Here is a 21,414-nt window from a genome sequence, read left to right on the forward strand (position 1 = left end):
CGCATAGTAGGCTATTTACTTAGCCAGCCACGCGGAGTGGTGGCGCATAGGCTATTTTTAGGCAGCCACATGGAGTAGGCAGCCACATGGAGTGGTGGCGCATAGTAGGCTATTTACATAGGCAGCCACATGGAGTGGTGGCGCATAGTAGGCTATTTACATATCCAGCCACATGGAGTGGTGGCGCATAGTATAGCAGGCGGAGTGGTTTAGTAGGATATTTATTAGGCAGCCACGCGGAGTGGTGGCGCATAGTAGGATATTTAATTAGGCAGCCACGTGGAGTGGTGGCGCATAGTAGGATATTTAATTAGGCAGCCACACGGAGTGGTGGCGCATAGTAGGCTATTTACTTAGCCAGCCTTGTGGAGTGGTGGCGCATAGTAGGATATTTAATTAGGCAGCCACGCGGAGTGGTGGCGCATAGTAGGCTATTTACTTAGGCAGGCACTTGGAGTGGTGGCGCATAGTAGGCTATTTACATATCCAGCCACATGGAGTGGTGGCGCATAGTAGGCTATTTACATATCCAGCCACATGGAGTGGTGGCGCATAGTAGGATATTTAATTAGGCAGCCACGCGGAGTGGTGGCGCATAGTAGGCTATTTACTTAGGCAGGCACGCGGAGTGGTGGCGCATAGTAGGCTATTTACTTAGGCAGCCACGCGGAGTGGTGGCGCATAGTAGGCTATTTACTTAGGCAGGCACTTGGAGTGGTGGCGCATAGTAGGCTATTTACATATCCAGCCACATGGAGTGGTGGCGCATAGTAGGCTATTTACATATCCAGCCACATGGAGTGGTGGCGCATAGTAGGCTATTTACTTAGCCAGCCACGCGGAGTGGTGGTGCATAGTAGGCTATTTACTTAGGCAGCCACGCGGAGTGGTGGCGCATAGTAGGATATTTAATTAGGCAGCCACGCGGAGTGGTGGCGCATAGTAGGATATTTAATTAGGCAGCCACGCGGAGTGGTGGCGCATAGTAGGCTATTTACTTAGCCAGCCACGTGGAGTGGTGGCGCATAGTAGGATATTTAATTAGGCAGCCACGCGGAGTGGTGGCGCATAGTAGGATATTTAATTAGGCAGCCACGTGGAGTGGTGGCGCATAGTAGGATATTTAATTAGGCAGCCACGCGGAGTGGTGGCGCATAGTAGGCTATTTACTTAGGCAGGCACGCGGAGTGGTGGCGCATAGTAGGCTATTTACTTAGGCAGCCACGCGGAGTGGTGGCGCATAGTAGGCTATTTACTTAGGCAGGCACGCGGAGTGGTGGTGCATAGTAGGCTATTTACTTAGTGGGCGCTAGATCTGCACGACTGTCTGATTGATTTGCATTCCCAGTAATACATACACTGGTTTCCCCTGTGGACTGGCTCGCACATAAAACGTCCTTCATTCAGGCTGAAAAGTTGTCATTTCCCTCCTTCTCTCTCTTTAATAGTCTTAATAAACTATTTTTTTCCATCACCATTGGCTGAACGCGCTGTGCAACATCGCTGGCTACTTTTTCTGGCTGGTTACTTTTTCTATTTGGCGGGAAACACTGGGAAAGGTGGGCTGTTCTTGCTGTGGGGTGAGTTGTTGACCAATGATGTGTGTCTTGCTGAGACTGATGGAGTTGTAGACGGAGGAGACAGGCTCAGTGAATGCTGCATGGATTCTGGTGAGTGGGAGAGGAGATATTGCTGTGCAAAGATGTGTTGAGTTGAGGTCTTGCTGGTTGGTGGCTTGGAGGCATTGGAGGTTGAATAGATTGTCATCCAGCCAGAACTGCTTTATTTACCCAACATTAATCTCTTCATGGTACAGACGGCTCAAAGGCACTCAGCTCTGACAGAGCGGTGGACTGGGCCTGGGGGTTAACTAGGTGAGCAGTGGACTGGGCCTGGGGGTTAACTAGTTGAGCAGTGGACTGGGCCTGGGGGTTAACTAGGTGAGCAGTGGACTGGGCCTGGGGGTTAACTAGGTGAGCAGTGGACTGGGCCTGGGGGTTAACAAGGTGAGCAGTGGACTGGGCCTGGGGGTTAACGAGGTGAGCAGTGGACTGGGCCTGGGGGTTAACTAGGTGAGCAGTGGACTGGGCCTGGGGTTAACTAGGTGAGCAGTGGACTGGGCCTGGGGGTTGGCAGTGGACTGGGCCTGGGGGTTAACTAGGTGAGCAGTGGACTGGGCCTGGGGGTTAACTAGGTGAGCAGTGGACTGGGCCTGGGGGTTAACAAGGTGAGCAGTGGACTGGGCCTGGGGGTTAACTAGGTGAGCAGTGGACTGGGCCTGGGGGTTAACTAGGTGAGCAGTGGACTGGGCCTGGGGGTTAACTAGGTGAGCAGTGGACTGGGCCTGGGGGTTAACTAGGTGAGCAGTGGACTGGGCCTCTCATAGGCATCACACCACCCTGTGGTGATAACCCCCTGGCTCCTCATAGACATCACACCACCCTGTGGTGATAACCCCCAGGCTCCTCATAGACATCACACCACCCTGTGGTGATAACCCCCTACCCCTCATAGACATCACACCACCCTGTGGTGATAACCCCTGGCTCCTCATAGACATCACACCACCCTGTGGTGATAACCCCCTGGCTCCTCATAGACATCACACCACCCTGTGGTGATAACCCCCTGGCTCCTCATAGACATCACACCACCCTGTGGTGATAACCCCCTGGCTCCTCATAGACATCACACCACCCTGTGGTGATAACCCCCTGCCCCTCATAGACATCACACCACCCTGTGGTGATAACCCCCTGGCTCCTCATAGACATCACACCACCCTGTGGTGATAACCCCCTGGCTCCTCATAGACATCACACCACCCTGTGGTGATAACCCCCTGGCTCCTCATAGACATCACACCACCCTGTGGTGATAACCCCCTGGCTCCTCATAGACATCACACCACCCTGTGGTGATAACCCCCTGCCCCTCATAGACATCACACCACCCTGTGGTGATAACCCCCTGGCTCCTCATAGACATCACACCACCCTGTGGTGATAACCTCCTGGCTCCTCATAGACATCACACCACCCTGTGGTGATAACCCCCTGGCTCCTCATAGACATCACACCACCCTGTGGTGATAACCCCCTGCCCCTCATAGACATCACACCACCCTGTGGTGATAACCCCCTGGCCCCTCATAGACATCACACCACCCTGTGGTGATAACCCCCTGGCTCCTCATAGACATCACACCACCCTGTGGTGATAACCCCCTGGCTCCTCATAGACATCACACCACCCTGTGGTGATAACCCCCTGGCTCCTCATAGACATCACACCACCCTGTGGTGATAACCCCCTGCCCCTCATAGACATCACACCACCCTGTGGTGATAACCCCCTGGCTCCTCATAGACATCACACCACCCTGTGGTGATAACCCCTGGCTCCTCATAGACATCACACCACCCTGTGGTGATAACCCCCTGGCTCCTCATAGACATCACACCACCCTGTGGTGATAACCCCCTGCCCCTCATAGACATCACACCACCCTGTGGTGATAACCCCCTGGCTCCTCATAGACATCACACCACCCTGTGGTGATAACCCCCTGGCCCTCATAGACATCACACCACCCTGTGGTGATAACCCCCTGGCTCCTCATAGACATCACACCACCCTGTGGTGATAACCCCCTGGCTCCTCATAGACATCACACCACCCTGTGGTGATAACCCCCTGGCTCCTCATAGACATCACACCACCCTGTGGTGATAACCCCCTGGCTCCTCATAGACATCACACCACCCTGTGGTGATAACCCCCTGGCCCCTCATAGACATCACACCACCCTGTGGTGATAACCCCCTGCCCCTCATAGACATCACACCACCCTGTGGTGATAACCCCTTGCCCCTCATAGACATCACACCACCCTGTGGTGATAACCCCCTGGCTCCTCATAGACATCACACCACCTTGTGGTGTTAACCCCCTGGCTCCTCATAGACATCACACCACCCTGTGGTGATAACCCCCTGGCCCTCATAGACATCACACCACCCTGTGGTGATAACCCCCTGGTGCCCCTCTCATAGACATCACACCACCCTGTGGTGATAACCTCCTGGCTCCTCATAGACATCACACCACCCTGTGGTGATAACCCCCTGGCTCCTCATAGACATCACACCACCCTGTGGTGATAACCCCCTGGCTCCTCATAGACATCACACCACCCTGTGGTGATAACCCCCTGGCCCCTCATAGACATCACACCACCCTGTGGTGATAACCCCCTGGCTCCTCATAGACATCACACCACCCTGTGGTGATAACCCCCTGGCTCCTCATAGACATCACACCACCCTGTGGTGATAACCCCTGGCTCCTCATAGACATCACACCACCCTGTGGTGATAACCCCCTGGCTCCTCATAGACATCACACCACCCTGTGGTGATAACCCCCCCCTGGCTCCTCATAGACATCACACCACCCTGTGGTGATAACCCCCTGGCTCCTCATAGACATCACACCACCCTGTGGTGATAACCCCCTGGCTCCTCATAGACATCACACCACCCTGTGGTGATAACCCCTGGCCCTCATAGACATCACACCACCCTGTGGTGATAACCCCTGGCCCTCATAGACATCACACCACCCTGTGGTGATAACCCCCTGGCTCCTCATAGACATCACACCACCCTGTGGTGATAACCCCCTGGCTCCTCATAGACATCACACCACCCTGTGGTGATAACCCCCTGGCCCCTCATAGACATCACACCACCCTGTGGTGATAACCCCCTGGTAGACATCACACCACCCTGTGGTGATAACCCCTGGCCCTCATAGACATCACACCACCCTGTGGTGATAACCCCCTGGCCCCTCATAGACATCACACCACCCTGTGGTGATAACCCCCTGGCTCCTCATAGACATCACACCACCCTGTGGTGATAACCCCTGGCTCCTCATAGACATCACACCACCCTGTGGTGATAACCCCCTGGCTCCTCATAGACATCACACCACCCTGTGGTGATAACCCCTGGCTCCTCATAGACATCACACCACCCTGTGGTGATAACCCCTGCCCCTCATAGACATCACACCACCCTGTGGTGATAACCCCCTGGCTCCTCATAGACATCACACCACCCTGTGGTGATAACCCCTGGCTCCTCATAGACATCACACCACCCTGTGGTGATAACCCCTGGCTCCTCATAGACATCACACCACCCTGTGGTGATAACCCCCTGGCCCCTCATAGACATCACACCACCCTGTGGTGATAACCCCTGCTCCTCATAGACATCACACCACCCTGTGGTGATAACCCCTGGCTCCTCATAGACATCACACCACCCTGTGGTGATAACCCCCTGGCTCCTCATAGACATCACACCACCCTGTGGTGATAACCCCCTGGCTCCTCATAGACATCACACCACCCTGTGGTGATAACCCCCTGGCTCCTCATAGACATCACACCACCCTGTGGTGATAACCCCCTGGCTCCTCATAGACATCACACCACCCTGTGGTGATAACCCCTGGCTCCTCATAGACATCACACCACCCTGTGGTGATAAGGGGCTCCTCATAGACATCACACCACCCTGTGGTGATAACCCCCTGGCTCCTCATAGACATCACACCACCCTGTGGTGATAACCCCTGGCCCCTCATAGACATCACACCACCCTGTGGTGATAACCCCCTGGCTCCTCATAGACATCACACCACCCTGTGGTGATAACCCCCTGGCTCCTCATAGACATCACACACCCTGTGGTGATAACCCCCTGGCTCCTCATAGACATCACACCACCCTGTGGTGATAACCCCTGGCTCCTCATAGACATCACACCACCCTGTGGTGATAACCCCCTGGCCCTCATAGACATCACACCACCCTGTGGTGATAACCCCTGGCTCCTCATAGACATCACACCACCCTGTGGTGATAACCCCCTGGCTCCTCATAGACATCACACCACCCTGTGGTGATAACCCCTGGCTCCTCATAGACATCACACCACCCTGTGGTGATAACCCTGCCCCTCATAGACATCACACCACCCTGTGGTGATAACCCCTGGCTCCTCATAGACATCACACCACCCTGTGGTGATAATTGGCCCCTCATAGACATCACACCACCCTGTGGTGATAAGCTCCTCATAGACATCACACCACCCTGTGGTGATAACCCCCTGGCTCCTCATAGACATCACACCACCCTGTGGTGATAACCCCTGGCTCCTCATAGACATCACACCACCCTGTGGTGATAACCCCCTGCCCCTCATAGACATCACACCACCCCTGTGGTCATATACATCACACCCCCTGTGGTGATAACCCCTGGCTCCTCATAGACATCACACCACCCTGTGGTGATAACCCCCTGGCTCCTCATAGACATCACACCACCCTGTGGTGATAACCCCCTGGCTCCTCATAGACATCACACCACCCTGTGGTGATAACCCCCTGCCCCTCATAGACATCACACCACCCTGTGGTGATAACCCCCTACCCCCCATAGACGTCACACCACCCTGTGGTTATAACCCCTGGCTCCTCATAGACATCACACCACCCTGTGGTGATAACCCCCTGGCTCCTCATAGACATCACACCACCCTGTGGTGATAACCCCCTGGCTCCTCATAGACATCACACCACCCTGTGGTGATAACCCCCTGCCCCTCATAGACATCACACCACCCTGTGGTGATAACCCCCTGGCTCCTCATAGACATCACACCACCCTGTGGTGATAACCTCCTGGCTCCTCATAGACATCACACCACCCTGTGGCTCCTCATAGACATCAACCACCCTGTGTGATAACCCCTCCTCATAGACATCACACCACCCTGTGGTGATAACCCCCTGGCTCCTCATAGACATCACACCACCCTGTGGTGATAACCCCTGGCCCTCATAGACATCACACCACCCTGTGGTGATAACCCCCCCATAGACATCACACCACCCTGTGGTGATAACCCCCCTGGCTCCTCATAGACATCACACCACCCTGTGGTGATAACCCCCTGGCCCCTCATAGACATCACACCACCCTGTGGTGATAACCCCCCTGTGCCCCTCATAGACATCACACCACCCTGTGGTGATAACCCCTGCCCCTGACATCACACCACCCTGTGGTGATAACCCCCTGGCCCCTCATAGACATCACACCACCCTGTGGTGATACCCCTGGCCCCCTCACACCACCCTGTGGTGATAACCCCTGGCTCCTCATAGACATCACACCACCCTGTGGTGATAACCCCCTGGCTCCTCATAGACATCACACCACCCTGTGGTGATAACCCCTGCCCCTCATAGACATCACACCACCCTGTGGTGATAACCCCTGGCTCCTCATAGACATCACACCACCCTGTGGTGTGCCCCTCATAGACATCACACCACCCTGTGGTGATAACCCCCTGGCTCCTCATAGACATCACACCACCCTGTGGTGATAACCCCCTGGCTCCTCATAGACATCACACCACTGTGGTGATAACCCCCTGGCCCCTCATAGACATCACACCACCCTGTGGTGATAACCCCCTGCCCCTCATAGACATCACACCACCCTGTGGTGGCCCCTCATAGACATCACACCACCCTGTGGTGATAACCCCTGGCTCCTCATAGACATCACACCACCCTGTGGTGATAACCCCTGGCTCCTCATAGACATCACACCACCCTGTGGTGATAACCCCCTGGCTCCTCATAGACATCACACCACCCTGTGGTGATAACCCCCTGGCTCCTCATAGACATCACACCACCCTGTGGTGATAACCCCCTGGCTCCTCATAGACATCACACCACCCTGTGGTGATAACCCCCTGGCTCCTCATAGACATCACACCACCCTGTGGTGATAACCCCTTGGCTCCTCATAGACATCACACCACCCTGTGGTGTGGCTCCTCATAGACATCACACACCCTGTGGTGATGCTCCTCATAGACATCACACCACCCTGTGGTGATAACCCCCTGGCTCCTCATAGACATCACACCACCCTGTGGTGATAACCCCTGGCTCCTCATAGACATCACACCACCCTGTGGTGATAACCCCTGGCTCCTCATAGACATCACACCACCCTGTGGTGGCTCCTCATAGACATCACACCACCCTGTGGTGATAACCCCTCCTCATAGACATCACACCACCCTGTGGTGATAACCCCCTGGCTCCTCATAGACATCACACCACCCTGTGGTGATAACCCCTGGCTCCTCATAGACATCACACCACCCTGTGGTGATAACCCCCTGGCTCCTCATAGACATCACACCACCCTGTGGTGATAACCCCTGGCTCCTCATAGACATCACACACCCTGTGGTGATAACCCCCCTGGCTCCTCATAGACATCACACCACCCTGTGGTGATAACCCCCTGGCCCTCATAGACATCACACCACCCTGTGGTGATAACCCCTGGCTCCTCATAGACATCACACCACCCTGTGGTGATAACCCCTTGGCCCTCATAGACATCACACCACCCTGTGGTGATAACCCCCTGGCTCCTCATAGACATCACACCACCCTGTGGTGATAACCCCTGGCTCCTCATAGACATCACACCACCCTGTGGTGATAACCCCCTGGCTCCTCATAGACATCACTCAACAGCTGAACAGGGTGCTTTATTGGTTAATCAGCGCCTGACTCTTTCTCTCTCCTCCAGTTGGCTCCCTGAGGCACAGGTCATCCAGAAAGCTATGAACTCAGCTGCCACTAACGTCTACCAGCACGGTCGAGAATGGATAACATTCAAGGTAAGAGAGATAACAGGAGAGAGATGGAAAGAGAGGGAGGGGGTGGAGACACACTGGTAAAATCACTGATTGTGTGCGTGTGGTGTGTGTGTAGCTCCATAAGATGCTTGGTGAAAAGGGGAACCACACAGCTGTCATAGAGAAGCAGGTTCTGGAACTGTGGGACAGACTGTACCACTCCTGGTTTGTCAAGGTAACGCAGGGGGGTGGCCTGGTCCATCAGACCATAGTATAGGGGGGTTCACATGGTCACATCTTCATGTTTGACTTGAGAATATATAGACTGAAACACTGATTACCCCTTATAAACACAGACCAGAACTACACTATACATTCATGCATGTCTCACTCTTCCAACACCGCCTGTGTGTGTGTGTGTGCACTCGTACGTGTGTGTGTCTGTGTGCTTACATGTATGTCTGTGTGTGTGTTTACGTGTATGTGTGTGTGCTTGTGTGTGTGTCTGTGCTTACATGTATGTCTGTATGGCGTTTCTGTGTGTGTGTCTGTGTGGTTACGTGTATGTGTGTCTGTGTGTATGTCTGTATGTTGTTTCTGTGTGTGTGTCTGTGTGGTTACGTGTGTGTGTGTCTGTATGGCGTTTCTGTGTGTGTGTCTGTGTGGTTACGTGTGTGTGTGTCTGTGTGTATGTCTGTATGGCGTTTCTGTGTGTGTGTCTGTGTGGTTACGTGTCTGTGTGTCTGTGTGTATGTCTGTATGGCGTTTCTGTGTGTGTGTCTGTGTGGTTACGTGTGTGTGTGTGTCTGTGTGTATGTCTGTATGGCGTTTCTGTCTCAGAATGTAACCCATACAGGAGGGCGTAACCGTAGTGGTGGTCAGAAGCTTGTCCAGAGACAGAACAGCTGGCTGGGAGAGATCTTAGACTGGCAGGACATCGCCTCCTTCGCTCAGGAGAACATAGAAACACTGCTCTCTGTGAGTACACGTGTGTGTGTGTTTGTGTGTGTAACGTGTGTGTGTGTGTGTGACATGTGTATTCTCTGTTATAGATAGTGGAGTCTCTGTGGGTGGTGATGAGTCGGAACGTTGGGCTGCTGATCTCCACAACGACCACACTCCTCACTGTCCTCTTCCACAGCGGCACAGCTCTACTCAACTTCGCCCTCAGCCTGGTAACACACACACACACACTCTCTGTGTGCCTCCTCCTTCATACCTTAATATTTACACTGTTGAGTGTGTGTCCGTGTGTGTTTATGTGTAGGTGATATTCCTGACCACGTTGTTCTACCTGCTGAGTTCCAGTGGAGAGTACTACGAGCCTGTCAAATGGGTGATCAGCCTCACTCCTCTGTCCCAGCCCGGACCATCCTCTAACATCATAGGACAGTCTGTAGAGGAGGCTATCAGGTACACACACACAGCACACACATAAACACACACACACGCACGGTCTTGTACAGCTAACCTTGTGGGGACACACAATTCAGTCCCATTCTAAATCCTATTTTCCCTAACCCTAACCCGTACACTTACCCTAACCCATACACTTACACTAACCATAACTATAACCCTCAAATTAAACCAAAAACCTAACCTGAACGCTAACCCTAGCTCCTAAACCTAGCTGTTAAACCTAACCCTAGCTCCTAAACCTAACCCTAGCCCTTAAACCTAACCCTAGCTCCTAAAGCTCCTAAACCTAGCTCCTAAACCTAACCCTAGCTCTTAAACCTAACCCTAGGTCCTAAACCTAACCCTAGCTCTTAAACCTAACCCTAGCTCCTAAACCTAACCATAGCTCTTAAACCTAACCCTAGCTCCTAAACCTAACCCTAGCTCTTAAACCTAACCTAGCTCCTAAACCTAACCCTAGCTCCTAAACCTAACCCTAGCTCTTAAACCTAACCCTAGCTCTTAAACCTAACCCTAGCTCTTAAACCTAATCCTAGCTCCTAAACCTAACCCTAGCTCCTAAACCTAACCCTAGCTCCTAAACCTAACCTTAGCTCCTAAACCTAAACTTCTGGTCCCCACAAGAATATTTAAACACATCCACACACACACTGCACACATTTTACATGTTAAAACATATGTTTGTTTAATTGTGTGTGTTTTAGAGGGGTGTTTGATGCCTCTCTGAAGATGGCAGGGTTCTATGGTCTCTACACCTGGCTGACACACACCATCTTCGGCATCCACATCGTCTTCATCCCCTCTGGTGAGTGTGTTCAAAACTGACTGATCAAATAGAACATCTTAACTTGCTGATGTTTGACTGGCTAGACTGGAGACGAGGAAAACCCTCCTTGTGTCCAAACTATTAGATGAATAACTTGTATAACAGGACTGTTCTATTCCAGTCTTCTGTCTTACTATTGTCAAACATGTTCCATGTGTCCTCTTCGCTCGCCCCCTTCAGCCCTGGCAGCTATCCTGGGTGCAGTGCCATTCCTGGGGACGTACTGGGCCGCGCTGCCCGCTGTGTGTGACCTGTGGCTGGCCCAGGGAGAGGGGGTCAAAGCCTTGCTACTGCTACTCTTCCATCTGCTGCCCACCTACTTCGTAGACACAGCCATCTACTCCGATATATCAGGGTATGAGTGTGTGTGTGTGTGTGCATGTGTGTGTGAGAGAGAGTGTGTACGTGTTTGTGCGTATTCACTGTTTATGAGATCAGTGTGTAAGAGAGAGAAATCTAATCTGTTATGATATTAAAGTAAGTGTGTGTTGATGTCTGTCCCCCCACAGTGGTGGCCACCCGTATCTGACTGGTCTAGCAGTGGCAGGAGGAGCATACTATCTGGGTCTGGAGGGGGCGATCATCGGTCCTATCCTGCTCTGTATCCTGGTGGTAGCCTCCAACATCTACAGTGCCATGCTGATGAGCCCCAACTCTGCCCAGCCCACCCCTGTACAGTCTACCTGGCCACAACACCCTGCCAGGTCCTTCATGGACACCACTCCCTCGGTGCTGAAGAGGGTGAGCGAGTGAGAGGTGGAGTGTCTCCTGGTTTCTCATTGGCTGGGTGCCTGTCCCTTGGCTTCTTATAGGCTGATTACCTGGGAGAAGCACCCTTTCCTCCCTTGTGCTCCTCCCGAGCTCTACGGGATCTCCCAGGCGGAGTGGCAGGGTGTGAGGGGAGGTTACCCACGATGCCATCAGCCTGATGAAGCTACTTTTCAGACCATGGAGTCGAGACCCTCCCCTCCCCCAACACATATGAGACCATAGAAAAGATTTACATTACAAATCAAATAAATGGTCCACAATATGTATACTGGGCATACCATATTTAATACTGAATGTTTAATCATCTCGCTGAATGCGGTGCCTCTTTCAGTGTTCCACACATTCAGCAATGGGAAAGTTTATTGTGCCACAATAAGGGATGGGATATGTGGATTTTAGAACATGGGTCTTTTCTATCCATTCTATGTACACATATAAGACCCCCAGTACCAAATCTACAGACCTGCCTAAGGTGGGATGTATTTTACCCCCCTCTCCCCCAATCCTTTCTGCCCCCTCTACCCGGCACTTTTGTGAAGGTTAAAGTTCAGAATGGGTCACACGTTGTATGCTGCAACGGAGCAATGGAGCACTGAGTCAATGAACTAACCCTGGTCCTGGAGAGCTACTGGATGGGCAGGGTTTAGTTCCAGCCCAGCATTAACACATCTGATTCCAGTAATGAAGGATTTAATGAGGGAACTAAAGCCTGTACACACTGGTGCCCTCCAGATGCCACCAATATTAACACTTAGCGCTTTTGGTTTTTATCATCTTTACTGTTATCATTAATATAATACTGTTTTATTATCTCTATGGTTACGTGTTGTATTGTCATGCTTGGGAGTTCTGTTGGCGTGGCGATGAGTACTGTATGCAGGCACTTCCTGTGCTGAGAGGTGGAACTTCCTGTGTTGATGTTTTACATTTAAAAACAGATTAGTTTTCAGCTCAAGTTTATGTTTTGCTCTCTAACACACGCGTGCACACACACACACACACACACAGAGGTTGATGTCAGTGCTGCTGTAAGGTGAATGTAATCTAAAGGGTTGTAGTTGTTACATGTCACGGTAATACGGTAGTGGGTCCTGGCCTGTACTAACTACATCCTATTATAATCTATCACATACATACCCCAGATTACACACACACACACACACACACACACACACACACACACACACACACACACACACACACACACACACACACACACACACACACACACACTCACTCCACATTAATGGGAGAAGGATGAACTTTCACATTATAAATGTAACTGTTTACACCAGGTGAACGATGTGCAGGTATGTATTCTGATTGAGACTCTGTATGTGAAGCACGACGTCATCTTATGTGGCCAAAGCGTTAGCTGTCTGAGGTTGGGAGGACTGGTTATTTATCCTGAGACGGTTGGCTCACTTCCCTCACCTCACACTGACGTCACCTGACCCTGGAACATACCGTTGCTGTGTTTTCTACTGGAAATGCACTGAGACAATAAACATGACTGTTTGAACTAAGATGGTGTCCTCCTGGTGTTGCTCAACAATAACAACTCCTTCATTTTCAGACTGATCATCACATACATGTTTTTATATTTTCCCTCAACCATCAATCGTTAACCAAACTGATTTGAGCATTACAGGCTAACACTTGATATTGAAGTCATTGTCTAAACAAGTTACAGAGCACGACAGAGAGGGGATGGGGACATGTTCTCACTCTGCAGAGTACACTGGAACTGATCCCTAGAGAGAGAAATCATCCAATAAAAACATCAATCAATGCACTTATTGATGGATTCTATTTAGTTTTCTAATAAGGCTCATCACACCATACATGAACCTGTTGGAGAACACATTTCAAAGTGCAGAAAGACAAACAGATGTACAAACCACATTAATAAAATAACAATGACAAATTACTAAACATTTATATTTTTCCTGCAGCATTTCTTAAGGCTATTTACACTAAAAACACAGAGAGAAAAAATGAGTCCTGAAGTCAGGCTGTGTCCATGTTCCAACACGTCCGCTTTCAGATTGTGCCCACTTTGTCAGATATGCATCTACACATGGTATTAAAACGTGTCTCTCATCCGTCCACTGTGTCGGCATAGTGACCATATTTCCTTGTCCCTTCTTGTATGCAGATTACTTTGAAATGGTCTCTTGTATTCTACTATTCGACAGTAAGTTTGAGAACCCGACTGAGTTCATTAGGTTTTTTTTTTTAGGGGTGGGGGGGGTTTGATCCGAGGGCCTTCGAAAGGGGGCCTGATTTAGAGGGTGGGATGAGGATGATTTAAATGGTTTTACTGTCCAGATCCATCTACACTTGTAAAGATATTCAGACACAATGGGTGCCTGTCTGCCTCCGGAGGTGGGAAGGAAGATCTGATCACAATCAGGTAATGTGTTTTTTGATTGTCTACACCTGTCTAAAAATGTAGGCACAATCAGAATGTGGACAAGATCAGGACAAAGCTATGTTATAGCTCCAGGTATAAACAGGACTAGAACATGTGTGATGGAGCAGGAGGTGACTTGCCTGAGGACTCAGAACTGTCTTACTCTGCACAGGGTAATAGCTGAGTCAAGGCCATAGCACCACATAACGTGGCTCAGTGAAGGTGGCGTGGAATGTGTGCAGGTGGGTCAGTGTGTCAGAGGAAACACTGTAGAAGGACAGGGTACCACCAAGGGTACCACCAATCCAGATACACTCCTAATCTGCGGGAGCTGGAGGACGGTAAAAGGATGGGGGTGCCCTTTATGTTATGAAAGGCATCATAGGACTTGTCATTGCAGTACAAACTCCAGGACATGTCATCGTAGCCAATCACACAGTCATTATTCCCACCTTTCCTAACAAGTCTTCTATATGTCAGCCCTACATAAGCCCCATAACCCTCCCACTCTGCCTCCCAGTAGCAGCGCCCAGAAAGAGGCTCTCTACACAGCATCCGAGTCCACTGGTCAAACCTCTCTGGGTGCTCAGGATAGTATTTCTGATGTCCTTTGGAGTCATGCACCACCTTTCTGTTCCCCCGAGTCAGGTCAGGTACAGTTGAGGGTGTATGGTGTTGAGGTCTGGTGTGAGCTCACAGGCATCTGATGATACATAACACATAAAGATAACAGTTTGGCATCGCTGTGTAGTTTTATTTCAAGTTATTTAGATCATAAAGTATTGGTAACATTTTTGAAAATCAAGTATAAGTATATTGCAAATAAATGTTATCCCTGGGTAACATTAAACAACAGTAATATTACTCTGATTACTAATGGTATTGAGACTTACATTTTCTCAGTGCTGATTGTAACCAGCAGTCTGAATCATGGTTCACACTGGAAGTTCTTCAAAGGTAAATTATTTTATTTGAATGCTTTTCTTGTTTTTGTGAAAATGTTGCCTGCTGAATGCTAGGCTTAATGCTATGCTAGCTATCAATACTCTTACACAAATTCTTGTGTTGCTATGGTTGAAAAGCATATTTTGAAAATCTCAGATGACAGTGTTGTTAACAAAAGGCTAAGCTTGTGAGTGAATATATTTCTTTCATTTCATTTGCGATTTTCATGAATAGTTAACGTTGCGTTATGGTAATGAGCTTGAGGCTATGATTACGCTCCCGGATACGGGATTGCTCGACGCAAGAAGTTATCCAACTGATCTTGTGTCCTTTCTGTCATCCTTTAAACCCCGTTCATTGCTGCTCCCAGCAATATTTTTCACATGTCGTTTTTGATTGGATAAAATGTGGCAAGAGTCAGCTTACCTTCAATATGGAGGACAGGTCCATTTGATGACTCTGGGGACACTGGGAAGTAAACAGAATCTAACAGAACAGAAGACTGGAGTTCTTAGAGGAACAGAGAGCGAGGGTGTGGTCTACTGAGTTACTCAGACTCATAAACTCTTTCCTTTGATCAGTAGAAACGTCTTCTTCGCTGAACTCAGGTGGATGACCCATTGACTTGTCACTTGGGGCGGCAGGGTAGCCTAGTGGTTAGAGTGTTGGACTAGTAACCAGAAGGTTGCAAGTTCAAACCTCTGAGCTGACGAGGTACAAATCTGTTGTTCTGCCCCTGAACAGGCAGTTAACCCACTGTTCCTAGGCTGTCATTGAAAATAAGGATTTGTTCTTAACTGACTTGCCTAGTTAAACAAAGGTAAAATAAAAATACATTTAAAAAACTCTTGAAGGATACACCTCTGGGTATAGTTGAGTCTGGAGTCTCCTGCTGGACTCTGTCAGAAGGCACCAGAGCACTTCAATATAAAGTCAGCAGTGTTGAGGTGTAGTGAACTAAATGTAGTTCAAAGGTTCATTTAAATAGGGCCTCCCGAGTGCCGAGTGAATTTTGCAAAAAAGCTAAACAGTAGGCATCAGACATGCCCAATTTTCACTTGAAACATAGTTTGTGTGTTTAATAGGCTAAATGACACATTCTGTTAACATATGATCCCAAAGTGATCTATTCTTGCAATTTGTCATCTATGACATTTCAGATTTACATATGATAATTATTCACGAAGAAGTTTGGATATAGTGAACTACTTTTCAAAGTAACTTTGGTTAACTAAAGCACAGTTTTCTTAAAGGAGGTATATTTAGTGTTGCTTAACTTCCTCCAGTGTGAAGTCATTGGTAGTTTGGTAAACTATATTTTCAGAGTAACTTCCCCAAAACTGATAGTCAGACATGGATTATTCCTGAATCTGAAATAGACAGAGAGAAAAGCAAAAAGGAAACTGAGATATTAAAAAAATATATATTATTGATCAATGACTTGATCATGTTTTGACTTTTTCTAACCTTTGCAACGGCTGATGATAAGTCAGTAAAAGCAGAAAATATGATTGAAATGCAGTTGTTATTTCCCAGGTTCAGAATGGATCATCTATGAGGAGTTACCCAATATTTCACTTCAAGTGCATTGCAGGCATGTATAATAAAACGCATCCACTTAACCCACACAACTATCCCTCAACACAACTATCAACACAACTATCCATCAACACAACTATCCATCAACACAACTATCCATCAACACAACTATCCATCAACACAACTATCCCTCAACACAACTATCCATCAACACAACTATCCATCAACACAACTATCCATCAACACAACTATCCCTCAACACAACTATCCATCAACACAACTATCCATCAACACAACTATCCATCAACACAACTATCCATCAACACAACTATCCATCAACACAACTATCCATCAACACAACTATCCATCAACACAACTATCCCTCAACACAACTATCCATCAACACAACTATCCATCAACACAACTATCCATCAACACAACTATCAACACAACTATCCATCAACACAACTATCAACACCTATCATCCCTCAACACAACTATCCCTCAACACAACTATCCATCAACACAACTATCCATCAACACAACTATCCATCAACACAACTATCCATCAACACAACTATCCCTCAACACACTATCCATCAACACAACTATCCATCAACACAACTATCCATCACAACTATCCCTCAACACAACTATCCCTCAACACAACTATCCATCAACACAACTATCCATCAACACACTATCCATCAACACAACTATCCCTCAACACAACTACACACTATCCCTCAACACAACTATCCCTCAACACAACTATCCATCAACACAACTATCCATCAACACAACTATCCATCAACACAACTATCCCTCAACACAACTATCCCTCAACACAACTATCCCTCAACACAACTATCCTCAACACAACTATCCCTCAACACAACTATCCATCAACACAACTATCCATCAACACAACTATCCCTCAACACAACTATCCCTCAACACAACTATCCCTCAACACAACTATCCCTCAACACAACTATCCCTCAACACAACTATCCCTCAACACAACTATCCCTCAACACAACTATCCCTCAACACAACTATCCATCAACACAACTATCCCTCAACACAACTATCCCTCAACACAACTATCCCTCAACACAACTATCCCTCAACACAACTATCCTCAACACAACTATCCCTCAACACAACTATCCCTCAACACAACTATCCCTCAACACAACTATCCCTCAACACAACTATCCCTCAACACAACTATCCATCAACACAACTATCCCTCAACACAACTATCCCTCAACACAACTATCCATCAACACAACTATCCCTCAACACAACTATCCCTCAACACAACTATCCCTCAACACAACTATCCATCAACACAACTATCCCTCAACACAACTATCCCTCAACACAACTATCCATCAACACAACTATCCCTCAACACAACTATCCCTCAACACAACTATCCATCAACACAACTATCCATCAACACAACTATCCCTCAACACAACTATCCCCATCAACACAACTATCCCTCAACACAACTATCCCTCAACACAACTATCCATCAACACAACTATCCATCAACACAACTATCCATCAACACAACTATCCCTCAACACACTACTCAACACCTATCCTCAACACAACTATCCCTCAACACAACTATCCCTCAACACAACTATCCCTCAACACAACTATCCCTCAACACAACTATCCATCAACACAACTATCCCTCAACACAACTATCCCTCAACACAACTATCCCTCAACACAACTATCCCTCAACACAACTATCCATCAACACAACTATCCCTCAACACAACTATCCCTCAACACAACTATCCATCAACACAACTATCCCTCAACACAACTATCCATCAACACAACTATCCCTCAACACAACTATCCCTCAACACACTATCCTATCCATCAACACACTATCCCTCAACTATCCCTCAACACAACTATCCCTCAACACAATCCCACAACACAACTATCCCTCAACACAACTATCCCTCAACACAACTATCCCTATCCCTCAACACAACTATCCCTCAACACAACTATCCCTCAACACAACTATCCTCAACACAACTATCCCTCAACTATCCCTCAACACAACTATCCCTCAACACAACTATCCCTCAACACAACTATCCATCAACACAACTATCCCTCAACACAACTATCCCTCAACACAACTATCCATCAACACAACTATCCATCAACACAACTATCCCTCAACACAACTATCCCTCAACACAACTATCCCTCAACACAACTATCCATCAACACAACTATCCCTCAACACAACTATCCATCAACACAACTATTCATCAACACAACTATCCCTCAACACAACTATCCATCAACACAACTATCCCTCAACACAACTATCCCTCAACACAACTATCCCTCAACACAACTATCCACCAACACAACTATCCATCAACACAACTATCCCTCAACACAACTATCCCTCAACACAACTATCCCTCAACACAACTATCCATCAACTCTCACCTTTGCTTATCCGTACTGAACTCTATTGGATGACCCGTAGGGACACACATCTGGGGATGACCCCTCTTTAGGGACACACATCTGGGTCCCGGGGAGACTGGTCTCTCCTGCTGGACACTACCAGAAGCACATAAGGACAAGACTTGCATAGGGTCATTCCAAATGATTTCAATCCCTTTCTGAATGCACCCCTTTTGATTTGAATGAAACCTTCCATACAAGTTCGCCCCTTGTAGAAGTGGTCAGAAAGTTAATCTTTGGACCTGAATGCCAAAACATTCAGGAGATAGAGGTTCTCAAAGTTGACACATTTTGCATACCCCACCCTGAAAAAGATAAAATGTTGAGTTTGATATCATTTGAAAGCTTATGTCATGATGTTGGCCTCTTTGGGTATAGCAAGCCCATCCCCCTTTCCCTGCCTCCCCCTTTCCTCCTTCAACTAGGTTGCTGTGGTCAGAGAGATGTCGTAAATTCCTGAGAATCTCCTCATGGACACACAGTATAGAGAGAGTAGATTTTCATGGAGAACAAAGGAAATCCTTCCACCTCACAGAACTTGAGGTCCAAACAAATTACATGTTCCGGAGAAGGTATAAAAGATCGGTGAAGAATCCATCTACGAACTGGTCCGTTTGTTACAACTTGGGGAAGCTCATGGGAGACGGTGTGGCCACATTACCATAACGCTGTTTATATAATAGCCTCAGATATGAGGTTTACATCTAATTGTTGTATAAGATGAATGAGTGAGTATGATACTGTTTGTATAATTGTGTATATTATTTGGACTGTTTAATGAAGAAAAATACAATTCCCTTTTGATTTGAACTAAATCAGAGGACCGCCCCTGAGCCTAGTTAGGGTCAGACATCCTGGGACAGCCCTCTTCGGCCCTTCCGAATAAAACCCCCACTCGGGTTTTTGATCAGCAGACCGAGCTTACCTCAATTACGAGATGGCTAAAGGTTGCAGACCAGGTTTTTCTCCATTAGGAGGACAAAGGTTGTAGACCATTGCTGAATCTTTTAACCATACCACGTGGTTAAACTCTTAGACCATCGATACCGACAGAATAAGAACAAGTCTTTGATATTAATTACTGGTCTGCAGCTAGGAATTCGGTATCATTGAACGCGAATAACGACAACCGCCGAAACATCCATTCTATAACGTCACTCTGAACAATCCCCTCTAACCACAACCGAGAGAGAGAGAGAGGGAGAGAGACGGACAATTCTACAAAAGAAATGAACTTTTCACCAGCGATCAAGACGACACACTGAGCGTAAATATATATATTGATTGCAATTGTTCCCGAATGAGTGAGCGTTCATGTGCAAAGGATTAGCATTTCAATTGTTATAATTATCACTCTGTAGTGACTTCTTAGTCGACCCCCACTTCCCATTTTTTCTAACAAGCCGCCATGCCGGTTTAGCCCACTAGGGCACATTCTCCTATCATTTCATGTAACCACATTTACCTTATTTGTTTGTTTGTTTATGCATTTCTGTGAATTACTTAGTTAGTAATAAATAAATGAATTAAGACAATTGATGTATGGATGACTCATAGTGAAGACTGGGTTTGTGCAGATAACCAACAATTTACAACATTTGGAATGAGACTAACGTGTAAAAGTAAATAATTCATTAACTCGAAGACTAACTAAGACCTACAGGGCTGTATCTCTCCAGGAACAGGGTTGGAGTTAAAACCTACAGGGCTGTAGCTCTCCAGGAACAGGGTTGGAGTTAAAACCTACAGGGCTGTAGCTCTCCAGGAACAGGGTTAGAGTTAAAACCTACAGGGCTGTAGCTCTCCAGGAACATGGTTGGAGTTAAAACCTACAGGGCTGTAGCTCTCCAGGAACAGGGTTGGAGTTAAAACCTACAGGGCTGTAGCTCTCCAGGAACATGGTTGGAGTTAAAACCTACAGGGCTGTAGCTCTCCAGGAACATGGTTGGAGTTAAAACCTACAGGGCTGTATCTCTCCAGGAACAGGGTTGGAGTTAAAACCTACAGGGCTGTAGCTCTCCAGGAACAGGGTTGGAGTTAACCTACAGGGCTGTATCTCTCCAGGAACATGGTTGGAGTTAAAACCTACAGGGCTGTAGCTCTCCAGGAACAGGGTTGGAGTTAAAACCTACAGGGCTGTAGCTCTCCAGGAACAGGGTTGGAGTTAACCTACAGGGATGTATCTCTCCAGGAACAGGGTTGGAGTTAAAACC

The 21,414-nt window shown here is 48.1% G+C and overlaps 1 protein-coding gene and 2 long non-coding RNA genes across 4 annotated transcripts in view; 2 read left to right on the forward strand and 1 right to left on the reverse strand.

The window, feature by feature from the left end:
• Window positions 1-13,301, forward strand: part of LOC127918226 (transmembrane protein 245-like) — a 52,469-nt gene extending 39,168 nt beyond the window's left edge. The window contains 8 exon segments of the mRNA XM_052501500.1: window positions 8,711-8,801; window positions 8,896-8,994; window positions 9,600-9,737; window positions 9,812-9,934; window positions 10,027-10,172; window positions 10,883-10,983; window positions 11,185-11,359; window positions 11,514-13,301. Of these exon segments, the coding sequence (XP_052357460.1) occupies window positions 8,711-8,801; window positions 8,896-8,994; window positions 9,600-9,737; window positions 9,812-9,934; window positions 10,027-10,172; window positions 10,883-10,983; window positions 11,185-11,359; window positions 11,514-11,757 (1,117 nt within the window). The 3' untranslated portion in view covers window positions 11,758-13,301.
• LOC127918229 (uncharacterized) lies at window positions 550-2,284 on the forward strand. The gene is made up of 3 exons (XR_008099516.1): window positions 550-1,973; window positions 2,007-2,072; window positions 2,162-2,284. It is a non-coding gene; the product is annotated as an uncharacterized LOC127918229 (long non-coding RNA).
• On the reverse strand, window positions 2,885-7,926 carry LOC127918228 (uncharacterized). Of its 2 annotated transcripts, none has more exons than XR_008099514.1 (3): window positions 7,765-7,926; window positions 6,592-6,762; window positions 2,885-3,010 (listed from the first exon to the last, which is right to left on the reverse strand). It is a non-coding gene; the product is annotated as an uncharacterized LOC127918228 (long non-coding RNA). The 2 variants fall into 2 exon arrangements; XR_008099515.1 differs by having other exon boundaries at window positions 7,722-7,926.
• Window positions 13,302-21,414: the final 8,113 nt, after the last annotated feature.

The sequence above is a fragment of the Oncorhynchus keta genome, unplaced genomic scaffold (genome assembly GCF_023373465.1).
Source record: "Oncorhynchus keta strain PuntledgeMale-10-30-2019 unplaced genomic scaffold, Oket_V2 Un_contig_13818_pilon_pilon, whole genome shotgun sequence".
Lineage (NCBI taxonomy): Eukaryota > Metazoa > Chordata > Actinopteri > Salmoniformes > Salmonidae > Oncorhynchus > Oncorhynchus keta.